Source organism: Mercenaria mercenaria, chromosome 3 (assembly GCF_021730395.1).
Source record: "Mercenaria mercenaria strain notata chromosome 3, MADL_Memer_1, whole genome shotgun sequence".
In the NCBI taxonomy this organism is placed as follows: domain Eukaryota; kingdom Metazoa; phylum Mollusca; class Bivalvia; order Venerida; family Veneridae; genus Mercenaria; species Mercenaria mercenaria.
This window is the reverse complement of record NC_069363.1, coordinates 37,898,421-37,913,848: the sequence shown is the minus strand read 5'-3', so window position 1 is coordinate 37,913,848 and position 15,428 is coordinate 37,898,421. Positions and strand designations below refer to the sequence as shown.

The 15,428-nt window shown below is 34.3% G+C and overlaps 1 protein-coding gene across 1 annotated transcript in view; it reads left to right on the top strand.

Moving 5' to 3' along the window:
* The first annotated feature begins 748 nt into the window (after positions 1-748).
* LOC123525047 (translation initiation factor eIF-2B subunit beta-like) overlaps positions 749-15,428 on the top strand; it is a 32,102-nt gene continuing 17,422 nt past the window's right edge. Inside the window, exons 1-2 of the mRNA XM_053539663.1 lie at positions 749-853; positions 7,468-7,554. Of these exons, the coding sequence (XP_053395638.1) occupies positions 777-853; positions 7,468-7,554 (164 nt within the window). The 5' untranslated portion in view covers positions 749-776. The remainder of the gene's footprint in view (positions 854-7,467; positions 7,555-15,428) is intronic.

Genomic DNA, 15,428 nt, shown 5'->3' with positions numbered 1-15,428 from the left:
TTTACATAAATCAATAAGGAATTGAATCCCCTTTTGATATATGTAAGTTTTATTTGAATTTATGGCCAATTCCTGAAATAATCAGCATTTAAACCTACAGCATGTAAAGCGTCAGCAGCGATGAAAATTTCATTAGAAACTGCTTCAACTATTTTGGTCCTTCGAGTGTTTGACGTGAGTGGGGATATTGCCCATATGAAAAAATTATCTCAATATTTCCTAGGATCGCATCAATTTAGTTGGACTACTGTTAACCACTGCCTAAAGCTTCTTTTGATTACCTTAATGTGTATCATGCCATTTACATATAATAGCCGACCTGAAATATATTTTAGCAAAGTCACCTGTATATATATAGTTTGCAGTTCTCATCACCGAATTGAAACCACCTCAATCTTGTCATTTTCAAATTCCCGAGTCCCCGAGCTCTGTGATGTAACCATCCACATAATCTCTCTTCCGGGTTTTTTACTTCTTTCGTTTCAATTTCTTTACATTTTCCATCTATATCAGGGTTAGAAATTTCAGTCTCTGTTTGTAAATTATTCTCACTGTTCTTTTCCTCATCATTCCGAGTGCTGACAACATCCACTTTTTTCTGTACCTTATCATTTTCATCCGTTTTCACAAGTTCTTCTCCACCCTCCTCCATTGTTGTTTACACCGGAAATGATTAAGTATCATAACGATCAGGAATTATGCGCCGGTTTTTAAGGGGAAGTCACTCTCACAAGAAAAAAATGTGACAGAACCGTTGCGTGAGAAATTTGGTAAAAATGCCAGCTGACGCAGATAAGAGAGACCAAGACCTCAATGAAAGAATCGAGACATTCATAGATGATCTTAAACAAGGGTGATACTTTAATTAAAGTCATAAGATTTTGATTTTCAGGATAATTTCAGTATCATGACATGAGTGTGGAAAGGTTGGTGGCAGTAGTGGTGTCTAATTTAGAAAAGGTTTCTTAATTACTGTAATGACATGAAATTCACTATGGGAGTTTTTTGTAGTTGAGGCAGAAAGTTCAAGAAGTTATACAGGAAATTCATAGGTTTTTTTGTAGAATTCCAGACAGTTCCCCCCAAGACGATTCCCCCTCTGACAATTCCCCCCCCCCCCCCCTGACGATTTCCCCCAAACTGGGGGGGAATTGTCACCTTATTTCATTTATATTATTTTTTCTTTATATTGATGTAAAAATATCTTTTTTTTTTACTAATTTTGTTCTAAGGTGAGCTTTTTATTATTCTACATGAAAAAAAAATTATTCTTTGACCTGGTTACTTACAGTTCATTGGATAATTATATTTATGTCCTTTATTCTGTTAATCTATATTTTTTAGTTATACATTGTGAAAATATTCTTAAGATGTGTTAAAATGAGTATCTATGGGGGTAAAGGGATAAATCATCTTTGATGATGATTGATGTTTTAATCAAAGGGTTACATATTATCTAATTATCAGCTTATTATTGGATAACTTGGATGTCCTTTACCTTTTAGGCATAACTGATTTATTTGGCATAATACATTCCTTTGGCCATTAACAAATATAAAAAAACAATATGGGTGTAAATATATAGCGCAAAAAAAATAAATGTGTGTGCATACAATAAACAAACATATAAATTACAAAAGTGTGCAGGGCTAGGGCTGGGTTGAAAAATGTTTGAGCCGTATTTTCACGCCGCAGATTGAAGAGGCTCGCACGCCCATTCTATGTCCATGACAGGGCTTTGGTAGGGTTCACAGGGGGCTTCTCCCCCCGGAGCTTTTGGGCTTTAAGGTATATGCAAACAAACAAAACATATGTAATAATTTCCGTGAAATCATGTGTTATCATTTTTAAGTGTATTGACTCTATATTGCGTGGCTTCTTTAATAAACTTAGCTGTCTTAAGAAGCAGCTTAGCATTTTTGGAAGACATTGAATTATTAGTTTTCTGAATAGTGGGCCGTTGTGTATTACCAAGGTTCTTCTTTCTAATATCTGTATATTGAGTGTAGGACAAAATCCCCTGCGGATTTTTCAATATCTAGTCTTAATCTCATGCAAGTAAACTTTTTTCGTAAATCAGTATTTGAAATTAGCATTCCAAGAATATCCCTACATCTTTTGTGATGTTTTTGATATTTAAAAAAAAAAAACAACTTTGATACTGACAATGAAGTTAAATTATACTTTTTCATTTAACATTATTTTTGAAAGCTTCAGCCAAAAGACTCAAAAAGAGATTTTTAAATAATTATTTTAACTGTGCCATTGGTTAACTGTATCCATTATTTTAACTAATGTAGATATTTTCAGGACACAAATATCGCATAAAATATGAGAACGCCAGAAAATATTGCCAAAGATTAATGAGTGCCAGGTTAATACTTACGGACAATGTTGATTTTATATATATGTAGAATATGATAAATACTTCCATCTTATAGAAGGATTATTCACACATGAAACAGGAGATAGTACTTGTATAAAATACATCTCAAACTTTTTTTCTTTTTTTTTTTGTGGTGGGGGGTGGGTATTTTATTCCAGTAAAAAAACCAAACCTAAAATGTATAATAATTAAGGGATACTTACAAACAAATCATTGTTCCTTTGATTTCTCAATATGATTGAAAGGTGTTGATTACCAGAATCACATAAGTCATTATTGCAATAAACAAATTTAATCAAAACGGTAACCAGTCAATCTTTCACACCTCTTGATTGAATTACCAGCTGTAAAACAGTTTCAAGTTTCAAGTTTCAACTTTATTGGCATAATCAGCAAAACAATTTGCTTTGGCCATTTACATAAATACACATGAAGTATGGCAAAGACATACAATACAAATATATAATAGCATTACAAATAAATATGAATTTACATTTCATGAAACAGTTAGATTTTCAAGGGTATTTTTACGAATTTCAAAAGCTTCTTTAACAAATTTTGATAATGCCCATACCTTCTTCTGACTTTTACAAGACATAATAGCATTAAACTTATTTAATGAAGGCCATGGTAGGGAACCAAGATATCTTTTACGGATGTCTGAATATTTTGTACAGCATAAAAGGAAATGATATTCAGTTTCTATTGCATTTTGATTACACATTTTACATAAACGATTTTCTCTGTCTAATCCATTATATCTACTTAGTTCTATTTCTAAATTGTGTGCAGACAGTCTTAAACATGTAAGTTGTTTTCTATAAGTATCACTGGCTCTATGGTTTACTGTCGGTCTGGGACATTCAAAACAGTTTTAACCTTCAATATTTACGTTTGATGTTTTAGAGTTCCAAGTCTCGGTCAATAATAGCAAATCAAAATCTGAGATGAAATTAAGAAAGTCATAATCATTTAATTTGGATCTGATACCCTGGACATTCCAAAGAAGAAAAGATAACTGTTTCTCTGTGTTTTCCTAATAAGCATCATACCCGGCTCTCGACACCATATCAACTGTAAACATCTTCCCCTCAATAAACAGTTTATCATAGGATAACCACGCGGTTTTATTGTCTTTTTTGGCAGAAACAAGGGTTGGGATAAGTTTCTTTCGTTTTTCTTGCACAGCTTTTGGAAACTGATCACCGACCCGCAACAAAGGCTTTTCTTGATCTTTGGTCACATCACGAACACGATCCTTTACCGTTAATTTGTCCTGATAATAATTAAATTTGACAACGATCGGTCGCGTTTTACTGCTGACATAGGTGCCAATGCGATGCGCTCTGTCAATCTTGATTTTATCTCTAGCATCTTTAATATCCAGTGAGAAAGTCATATATCTTATGCATACAATTTTCAGATTTTCTGTCATCAGGCATTTTACCTTCCGCAATTCCAAAGAATAGTAAATTGTCTCTCATGGTACGAGACTGTAAATCGAGAACCTCGTCCACGAGGCTAGAATTGTGTTTCTTCAGGGTGTCATAGTCCTCGGACAGCTGCTTTATGCGAACTCTGTCACCTTTTAAGTCTGAGTCAATAGATTTTTGCTTTGCCTGGATCTCATCACAGATCTGGGAATCCATAGACCGACTAGCCTCCATTTCAGCCATTTTATGGTTATTTTCGAGCACAGATGATTCAAGAGATGAAACTCTATTTTCCATCAGGGTCATTTTCTGTGTCATTGTGGATAACTGGTGTTCAATATTGTCAAGTTTCTGCAGACGATTTTCTAAATTGTTAAGTTTAGTGAGAACTATCTGTTGGAAATCAGTAGTTTGTGCAGGCTGTGAGATAAATGGCTGACTCAGTGGCTGAGGTAATGGCTGAGACAATGGCGATGTTTGATTAAGTTGACTTGGATATGGTGGAGGCGTAAAATATGGAAAAGGCATAGTCTGAGCCTGAGGCATGACACACTATGGAGACGCCATTCTCGCTGATTGAGATTGAGAATTATTTAAGTTTGTCTGTCGCTTAGCGGAAGTTTCACTCACCAAACCTGGAGACGACTGAGATTTTGTCCTTTTTTAGCTCCTTTGTTCCGTGAACCCATTCGAACATTTAAGTCCAATTTGACACTTTTTAAAAACTTTTATCACACTTAAAATAATCCTAAATTCATCACTCAGCATTTCTATACATGCTATCATTTGTCAAATCAGAATCTACACTTTAAATCCAGTCAAAAATTATCAATTTTGTTCAAAATTTTATCCTATTTTTTTTTAACCGCCATACTTCACGCATGCGCAATACACAAACAGTAATCAAAGCTGACATTGATTAATCAATTATGATATTGTTGTTGATATATTTTAATTGTGTTCTATGTGTTAGGATTATGATATCTATAAACAATATAACAATTCGTCCATGTATAATGACAATTATCAGTATTACTAACTTTGTGTGATACTTTTGATGAAGCAGTCTCTAGTTGGAAATTGTGATAAACCAAAATTAGATAATGCCAATCAACTTCTTGTTGTAAGAAATTTATCAAAACCTGTATTTAAGGATATAGTACTTTTTATCCAGAGAAAACACTATTACTCCATGCTTTTTGGAATGTCGTAGCATAAATGTTAATTCTCTATAGATAAATACAAAAATTAAACGTATTCATCTTAAGTTCTGCAAATCTTTACTGAATGTCAAAACACCGTCTAGCAATATAGGTGTATATGGAGAACTAGGGCGTTACCCATTATATATAAATAGATATGTACGAATAATAAAGTACTTGGGCAAAATTGTTTCATCTTCAGATATTTTATTAGTCAAATTGTATGAATGTTTTCTTGTTAGTAAAACTAACAGAAATAATTGGGCTTATCAGGTGAAATGTCTTTTAGACAATTTTGGCTTTTCCTATGTATGGAATAATCCAACATTGGTAGACTTAGATACGTTCCACCTAGCCTTTAAAGAACGTGTATTAGATACTTTTAAGTAGAACTGGTGCCAACGTATGAACGAAAGTGGAACATTAGATATGTACAAAAATTTTAAAACTAGTTTTGTATTTGAAAAATATTTAGATTTATTACCGTTTAAGTACAGGAGTGCTTTAGCTAGGTTAAGACTATCCTCGCATAAATTAGCAATTGAAACAGGTTGTTTCTCTAGAAATAGAACAGATAGAAATCTGCGTTACTGCATATTTTGTCAGAACAGAGATATAGAAGACGAATACCATTTTATCATCGTGTGCCCATTGTATGAGAATATAAGAAAAACATAATTATTTAAAATCATATTATTACAGAAGGCCAAATGTAATGAAATTTATTGAACTTCTCAATAGTGTTAAACAAGTTATTAAAAATTTCTCTAAATTCATTTATCATGCATTTATACTGAGAACATCTTTATCATGTTTATTGTAAATAGTGGTATACTTTTAGCTCTATGTATCCAAATGATACTTCCATGTATAGCTGTTAAATGTATAAGATTCATCCTCCATAACAATCTATGTTGCATGTAAATTCAATTATTTCATTCAAAAATGCTTACGCTTTTTGTTATTTGTATAAAATCACATGACAATATTTTGATGTATGTGTATATATTGTATTCATGACAAAAAACTGTACAGTTTACGTCAATAAAATATTCTGTCTGTCTGTTAACAAATAAATTAATTGCTTTAAAAATAATTAAGTTCTCAGCCATGGCTACTTGTCCAAAATGCTAATACTTCACTAAAACATTCCTTACATTGGGTACCAAATGAATGCATCAACTATAAGTTTTTCTATTTATTTTTGAATATACAGTATTGGAGTATAGAATTTTTCCATATCAATTTTTCTATTTTTTACATACATCTTTGCATAGAGGTTCCTCTATAGATACCGTTAACAAATAAATTAATTGCTTTAAAAATAATTAAGTTCTCAGCCATGGCCACTTATTCAAAATGCTACTACTTCACATAAAAATTCCTTATTTTTGGGTACCAAATTAATGCATCAAATATAAGTTTTTCTATTTATTTTTAAATATACAGTATTGGAGTATAGAATTTTTCCATATTAAATAAACTTTACAACCCTTTAAACATATTATAATATGGAGAGGGGGAACTGTCACCCTTACATAACATTGTGGGGGGAATTGTCAGGGAGTGAATTGTCTTGTGGGGGAATTGTCTTGAGGGGGAAAAAAAGTCTGACAGCCTTTTTTGTATATATACCAGGGCTCACGCGAGTGGGTGACTTGAGCAAAATAGCGACGCTTTGGAACTTCAAAAACCTCAAAGCAAATGCAAGTCACCAGATTTTCTTTGATCCGCACTCGCTAATTACTGCTACTCAGACTGTTGACAATTTGCATGGTGTCAAAATGAGTGTTGAATACACAGACACATGCCAAAAGTATAATTTAAGCACCACCTATTTCAGGTACTTGAAAGATTTTCGCGAGAAGTCTGAAAGCAAATCAAATTATCCGATACACCAGAGACGATTGTGTTCAGCCAATTAGCACCGCGGTTACGTCTTTGACACTTTGCTTTTAATTGTCAACATGTGCGAGTGCAAAAAACAATGTTTTATAAAGAAATTGTTGATAAACCATGCATAATTGTACACAGTTATTTGGTATCTTTATGGTAAAAAGAACGACATGTAATGTTTTAAACACGTTAAATCAGGGACATAAAGAGATAATAATGATAGTAATACGTTATTCCTGGTTAAATTGACTTTCATCAATGAATTGTTTTGAATAGGTATTTCTAGTTTACACAGTTTGACTCGGTGTTAATAATTAAGCACTTTCATCCTGCATTCATACAAGATATATAACTAAAAATCAGCGGGTTAGATTTACAGCATCGGCTTGAATTTTTGAAAACAACTTTTTTCAGAATTTTGTAATGAAACAATAACCACTGGCACTGTATGGGAAATGATGTAACTAAGAAAATGAATAGTCACATCAACTAATGCTGTGTAAAGATATTGTAGATACATTTGTATAATGTGTTGTTTGTATTCTTACAGGACAATACAAGGTTCCTTCAATGTTGCCTACAAAACAGTGTCTTTAATGGTGAGAATAATATCACAGACAAAATGGATGAATGCAAAGTGAGTTTTTCAACCAAAACAATCAACATTTAAATTGTATTGTGTCTATCTGCTATTATGAGTGACAGTAGTCCTAGAGGAACATATCAGGTTGTGCATTCTACCTTCCTGTCTGGCTTATGAATTGTAATAGTAAAAATTGCTGATTTCCCTTATACATATAGCTTTTATCAGCTTGTCTGATTTTTGAAAAAAATCTATGAGGTATTGTGGTCACTTGATTGTTGGCGTTGGATAAAATTTTGATTAGGTCCATCTTTTCTCAAAAACTGTAAGAGCTACAGTGTTGAAACTTTGCACACTTGTTTATCATCAAAAGGTGACTGTGTAGGCCCAAGAACCATAATTCTGATATGCATTTTGTCAAAATTATGGCCCTTTTTTGTACTTAGAAATTTTGAGTTTCTTGATTAAAATTTTTGTTTAGGTCTGCCTATTCTCAAAAACTATAAGAGCTACATCTTTGAAATTTTACACACTTGTTTATCATCATTATGGGACTGTATAGGTCCAAGAACCATAACACTGATTTACATTTTGTCAGAATTATGGCCCTTTTTGTACTTAGAAATTCTGAACTGTAACTCTTTTACATACTGTGCAGCACTTGCAGACAAGCGATGGCACCCATAGGCGATGCTGTTGTTCTATGTTCAGTGACCACCAATTATTAGTCTATTCTACTTGCTTTTATTGTTGTATTTACTAGGGATGGGAACGAATATTCGAATATTCGAATATTCGGAAATCGGTCGAATATTCGAATATGAAAATCAAATTCGAATATTCGTAAATTATTGTATATTTTTGTTCAAAATAAGTATCATTGATTTTGGGCAATATGAGCATGCTAATTCTACAGAATAAAACCATGTCATGTTTGTTTAACGAGTATCAAAAGATGTCCAATTAACAAGAAAATAGCAATGCATAATTGGCAGGGGCCATCGTTACGGATTAACAGTTTGCAACAGGCGTCATTGTGTCAGATGCATGTCAAAAGATGTCCAATTAACAAGAAAATTGCAATACATAATTACCTGGGGTCATCGCTACGGATTAACAGTTTGTATTAGGGGTAAATGTGATATCTTTATATCGTTTGTTCATTTTTATTGGCGCCTGTTTTATGTGACAAGTTGTAGATTTTTTTTTTCGAAAACAATACCAAACTTGTAGATATTGCCGATCTTTTCACAATATTTTGTACGACGTTTCAGACCATCCGCAGAATCGGTTTTCATCCGCAATCGGCCGTATTCGAATTAACTTTTATAATAAAATCAAGATAACATATGACTGATGCATAAGTTCATGTTGAAGGAGGTTTAAGTTTTCCTTACTTGCTTTTTACACGACGATTAAAAATTTTCAAAATGGCGGCGGTAATACAACAGCGCGTCACGTGTTTAAATGGGGCGACCTGCTATTTTTAGATAAAATTGCGACGGTCTAAATTATAATCGTTTTGATTTTTTGTATTATTTTGAAGCTAAAACACTGAATTAGTTAAATATGTTCATGATTATATTGACAGAATCGTGAAATAAAATGCTAGGATCGGCGGGTTTTGCTAAGTAGGATCGGGTTACCCGAAGCAAACATTTTTTGGCCTTATTACGTACGATGATCCACGCTGTAAACAAATGAATACGTTGTGTTATGCCAATCACTTAATAAGAATTGAAAGCTTCCATTAAAGCAAACCGAATATTCGAATATATTCGAATATGGCAAACCGAATATTCGAATATTGATTTCAGTATTCGTTCCCATTCCTAGTATTTACATACGCATCGATCTCATGTGTTGCTTTTTTGTTTTGTTTTGTTTTATTCATTCTTATTTGTTTACGCTGCGCTGCGTAGTTATGACTGTTTCCAGTCTAACTAATCAATCGTAGGCCCAGCGAGATTTGAATTTTGAGACCCGTTGCCAGATACAGGTCGGCGCCTGGATCGATTCCAAAGAATTAGATTCATATGATATAGTTAAAAAGGGACCTTAATTCAAGGCCCGGGTGTTATTTTTGAACATGTCTGGGTCTTGGCTGGAGTATTTATTGTTATTATATTGTTTTTAAATGTTATATCCCCCTAAACTGTGTCATAATTTCCGAAATAATAAATAGGTTATAAAAGTATTTAAATTTATTAAATTTTGTCATCCAGGGTAAGAGCCGCGACTACCTTACTAACACTCCTGAAGCGCCTGAGAAAAAACTGCCACTGACCATGAACTACATCTATACTCTTAAGCTTTATTTTTATTAATATCAAAACTTTAAAAACATTAAAACTTTAAAAATACGTTTAAAACATAGCCTCTATATACGTCGATTGTTGACAGTACACAGGTTATTTATAGATTACACGCCACGCCTACTGCATAAATGTTGTCATATCGATAAATATGCTTATTTTATATTCTCGTAAACATTCAATGTGCTTCACCGATACGTTTTACTATATTTTTAAGATGCTGTCATTTTGTCATTTTTTAATGTTTTTCAGTTCTGTTTTTTGCACTTTATAGTCCAAAGTCTAAATTTAATGATTATATCGGTATTAGTTACTTTACATATTATATGTAAAAGATATTTACGATCGCGCTGTATGAAATTTTGCGGTTGTTTTTATCAAAATTCGACCGTTTCTACGTGATTTTGGTCATTTTAATGAACTTATCTTCCTAAAAATGGTCTAGCAATATAGCTCTATGTGTTCTTTAGCGATTCTGCAAATTTAAAGATAAAATATATATTAATAAATGTTTTACACGCGAATCCTGTGTACCCGTCGCCTAAATTACGCGTAAGAATTTTTACTTAAAATTTACCTGTTTACCTGTTGTTTGTTTACCGTTGTGTGTCGACGTCTGTATGTTTCCGGATCATCATCACTACTGGATTTTTCCTATGGTGGCGTCTTTCTCGGACTGGGTCATGCTTATGCATGCCACCATAGGTCCCTATCACATATATACAGTGCTGACCAATACTTTATATTATTTTATAGCTTTATTTGATATTGGTTGCTTATGGTTTTATGATTTTATTACTGTTATTATAGAATTTGTATAAAAAAGTTAAAATTGAATAAAAGTTGGTTAAAAAGCTAGCTAAAATTTGATAAAATTTGATAAAATCAGAGTCGACCTTTGCCGAAAAACGAAAACACAAAGACTCTTATTTCTGATTTTTATTTTGCCTAAAGTTTTTAATAAAATTAAGTTATAAAAATATATTTAAAACTAATTTAGTAAAAACAGGTGACCATCCTTGCCGAAATGTAAAGTGTTTGCAAGGATGTGTCTCCTAGTTTTAAAATCATTGTCTAAAATTAGCCTAGTCATGGCTTAAAATTACGTATATGTTTAAAATTTATAACAATTTAAAAGATACTGGTTGCTAAAAGAGTATTTGGCCTTTTGATTATTATATAAAACAATAAAAATAACATATGTATATATACATTTTAACAACTAAAAGTAAAATACTATAATATAAATTATAATATTAAAACCTCTTTCGGGCTTATTTTGGTATGCTTCATATACAGTCGGCTCCTGTTACTATGTTATTCTTGGATTTATTTCTAGCTGTTCATAGTTGAGGCCCGACCCTAGTAACTTTAATAGATAGCGCCTTTCACCCTGAGGACATATCGCCTGTATTGACCGCACCAGTGCCGTTAAGCCTTACATGGTACCCCCAGACGGGGTGCATATACAAGCTCAGCCCCCCTGGTTATTGACGCCATCTTTTTTGAACGAAGTTTAGGATTTTAACATGTTTTATACACGTTTCCCTGAGATTATATTATCTCTATTGACCGCACCAGTGCCGTTAAGCCTTACATGGTACCCCCAGACGGGGTGCATATAGAGATTCAAACCCCTGGTACTTTGTGATATTAAATTAAGGCCAAAGTTATAAAATTCATTGTTAGGTCGGGCCCCTCCTATGTAATGTTTATGTTTTGTTTATATTCTGTTCAAGTAGCCTATTTTGGTGATGAAATGTATTAGGAGGCTGTAGACCTGCTGCTCGACTTCCTTCGGAGGGAAGAGGAGTGTCTTTCTGTCTATACAGACCAACCCGAGTTTCAGGAGTCCACATTCAAGTTCCAATCTGTGTTCTGCATTTCGTGTACACTCTTTGTGTATGTCAAAGAATACGTGGTTGAATGTTTCGTATTCTGTACAGTGTGGGCATAGATGTTTATCTGAGTAGTTCTCCCAGCCCAGACCGTTCCGCCCCAGCCTTAATCTGGTAATGATCTTATCATGGCCGGTGTTTGTGCTATAAATTTGCATTTTACTGGGGATATGTTCTGAGAGGGCGCAGCGCATTGTGTCTTGTTGTAGCCATCTCTGTCTAAAAAAACTCCTTTGATTTGGCCTTTATTATGCTATTAACCTCAGATACTGCTAATTTGACCTGTTTTGGGGCTCCATTTTCGGACCCTTGCTTTGCTAGTTGATCGACCCTTTCGTTTCCCATAATGCCAACATGACTCGGGACCCATATTAGGGAAACATGTATACCTATTTTACTGAGATGGCTGATTTTATGAATAATGTCAACTATTATATCAGATCTTGATTGTGACCTGCCTGTATTTATTGATTGTAATACAGACAAACTATCTGTAAATATAGCTACGTTTCTGGGCATGTTTTCGGGTATCCATTTCAGTGCATGTTGGATGGCTGTTGCCTCACACGTGAATATGGAGACCCTAGGGTCTAATTTGAAAGCCGACGAGCAATTTCTTTGCTATAGGGATCAAAGACAACAAAGGCCGCGCCCGCTTTATTTTCGCTGGGATTTTTGCTACCGTCTGTATATATATGGTAATGTGACCTATAATGCTTCATTATATGCATTTCTGTTATATGTTTGGCCTGGGTGGTATCTTCTGTTTTATTAATGAAGCATTTAAGGCTTAAGTCGGGGGTTGTGACCATGATCCCAGCATTATATGAAAACACCGGCTCTTGTATATTTACTTCACTTAATTGGTATTTATCTAGTAACCTATTAACCTCTCGAGTGTACGGCTGGGTTCTAAGCTCTTTCCTACCAGTGTGACCGTTTCTAACCCTTTCGATGGTACTGGGGCATTCTTTCAGTGCTTTGATTGTATTATTTATGGGCAGATTTTCACCTAGGCGGCTGGATCTGGCCCAATTATTTGAGCATATTGACCTCTCTTGTTATATCTAATGGTAGCTGGGCCGTTTCTACTAATACTGCCATTTTATTAGTTGTTTTATATGCTCCAGTGACTACTCTTAGGGCCTTACTTTGTATTACATCTGCCTTTTTAACTGTGATTTGCAGGCTGACGCATATGCTGTGCTACCATAATTAATTTTGCTCATAATTAAGGAGTTATATAACATGAGTTTAGTTTTCTTATTAGCTCCCCAGTTTGTTCCAGATATTAGTCTCAAGAGGTTAATATCTTTTTCACACCTATTAACTAGATTATTTATATGATGGTGCCACGTTAAATATTGATCAAAATACATTCCTAAGAATTTGGCGGTCGGTGCTATTTCAAGGGCTTTACCACATAATTTAAGTTCCGGCGTTACTTTATTCGATTTTGCTAGGACTTTAAGATATGGTTGCCGGCACACCATTAGCACTTGTGTTTTATTAGGGTTGATGGTGAATCCCCATTCATTACTCCATTTTTCTATTACCTCAAGGACCTTTGGCCTTTTAGTAATGCACTATGTGGGTTTGGTGATGTTACCCATGTGGCTCCATCATCTACAAATTGGGCAAGTTCGGTCGGTCACCGGGAGGGGACTGTTTGTTGTGTGCATCTATAGCCGTGTTTAGAGTGTTCATAATGAGATTAAAGATCAGTGGACTAATCACACTTCCCTGGGGTGCCATTGTCAGGTTCTACTGTATCTGACAAATGGCCATTGACCTTTACCTTAATTTTTCTGCCTTCCAGGAAATTAGCGATCCATGTAAGCATTCTCCCCTTAATGCTAGAGATATTAAATTCAAGAGAGACCCTTTATTCCAATGCCTATCAAATGCATTACTTAGATCTAAAAATATGCCTAGTAGGTAATAACCTTTCGATGGGCCTCTTTACAGTCTGATTCGAAGCGAAGGAGGTGATCTTCGCACGAATGGGCTTTCCTACATCCTGACTGATATGGGGAGAACAGATTATTATTTTCAATATAAGTTTCAAGTCTTGGTTTTATCATTCTTTGCATGACCTTGGTGAGGGTTGACGTTAGGGAGATGGGGGCGGTATGAAGCAGGGTTTGTTTTTTCCTTATTGGGCTTAAGTATTGGTACTATAATGGCCTCGCCCCAGCTTTCTGGGGTAGAGCCTTCTTTCCAAGACTGATTATATAGCTTTAAGAGTTTTTCTTTGGCATGTATTGGTAAATTTTTATCATATCATAATGGATCGCATCTTCGCCTGGGGCAGAACTATTACATTGATCAAGGGCCATGTTTAATTCAAGGAGGGAGAATGGTTTATTATACTCAATATCGTCATGTGGGGCTGTGTTATTTTCATTGTAGAGATCGTATTCTTGCTCTTTATATTGTTTATTTGCCAAAATTCAGCACTGTAATTGTCATTACTGCTGATTTTCTTATAGTGTTGCACCAGAAAATTTGCCTTATCTTTTTCCATAACCACCGGATCGTTGTCGTTCAGAAGTGTACCAATAGAGCTAGATGATTTGCCTCTAAATTTATTGACAACGTCCCATACTTCTTTTGATGTTGTTTTATGGTTTATTTGTGTTATGTACTTTTCAAGGCTGGTGCGTTTGCTTTTTTAATGATCTCTACAGCCTTATTACGGAGTGACCTGTATTTTTGCAGATTTTCATCATTCTTATTTCTGCTATAATTTTTCCTAGCATTCTCCCTTTGTTTAACTGCATTTGCGCAATCCTCAGTCCACCAGGGTATAACCTTTTTCCTATTGTTCTTGCCTTTGACCATTGGTATACTCTTTTACTAATACTATAGATATCATTTATAAATTGTGTGTTGATTTTCATCCACTGTCTTGCCCTCAGTGTTATAATGGAAATGCCTGATTGCGAAGTCATGATATTGGTCCCAGTCTGCTTTACCTATCTTATATTTGCGGGGTGATGAATCGCCTCTGTTTTTATTGAAAATTCTTAATCCCAGCAATATTGGAAAATGGTCACTGCCAAAAGTATTATTTGATAACTCCAAAGAATGCATATTGTGCCAATGTATGAGAAACTATTGCCAAATCTATTGCTGAGTCTTTTTGATTTGGTAAATCACTTAGCCTTGTTATATTTCCATCATTTAATACAACTAGATTTTTCTGTGATATAGATTTAACATAGTCTCAGAGGCCGAGTCACACCTTGGATCGCCCGGGGGATTCCAGAGTGGGTTTTTAATGTTGAAATCTCCCAGAATTACTGAGTGGTTTCGTTATGTTAGAGAACATTTTTTGATAGTGTTCTTCGGTGTTATGTTTTTCATATGCTACATAACAATTATAAATTGTTATGTTTTTGCTGTGACCATATATAGTTATGCCGTTAATTTCATATTCATTGTGAATTATTGACCTTTCAACTGTGAATTTGATGCCCTGTTTGACATATATTATTGTACCGCCTCCTTCTTGATCTGTGCGTTTTTGATATGTTGCAATTTCATAGTCATAAAGCTTTGGTGGTGTTATTTTTTTTCCATATCTAAACGCTTCCTGAATACACACGGCATGTATTGTATCTGTGGATGACTTAAGGAAGCTGTTTAATTCGGTGACCTTTTGTATTTTTGTCCCCTGCAAACCCCGGGCGTTCCAAGACATTATATTAAA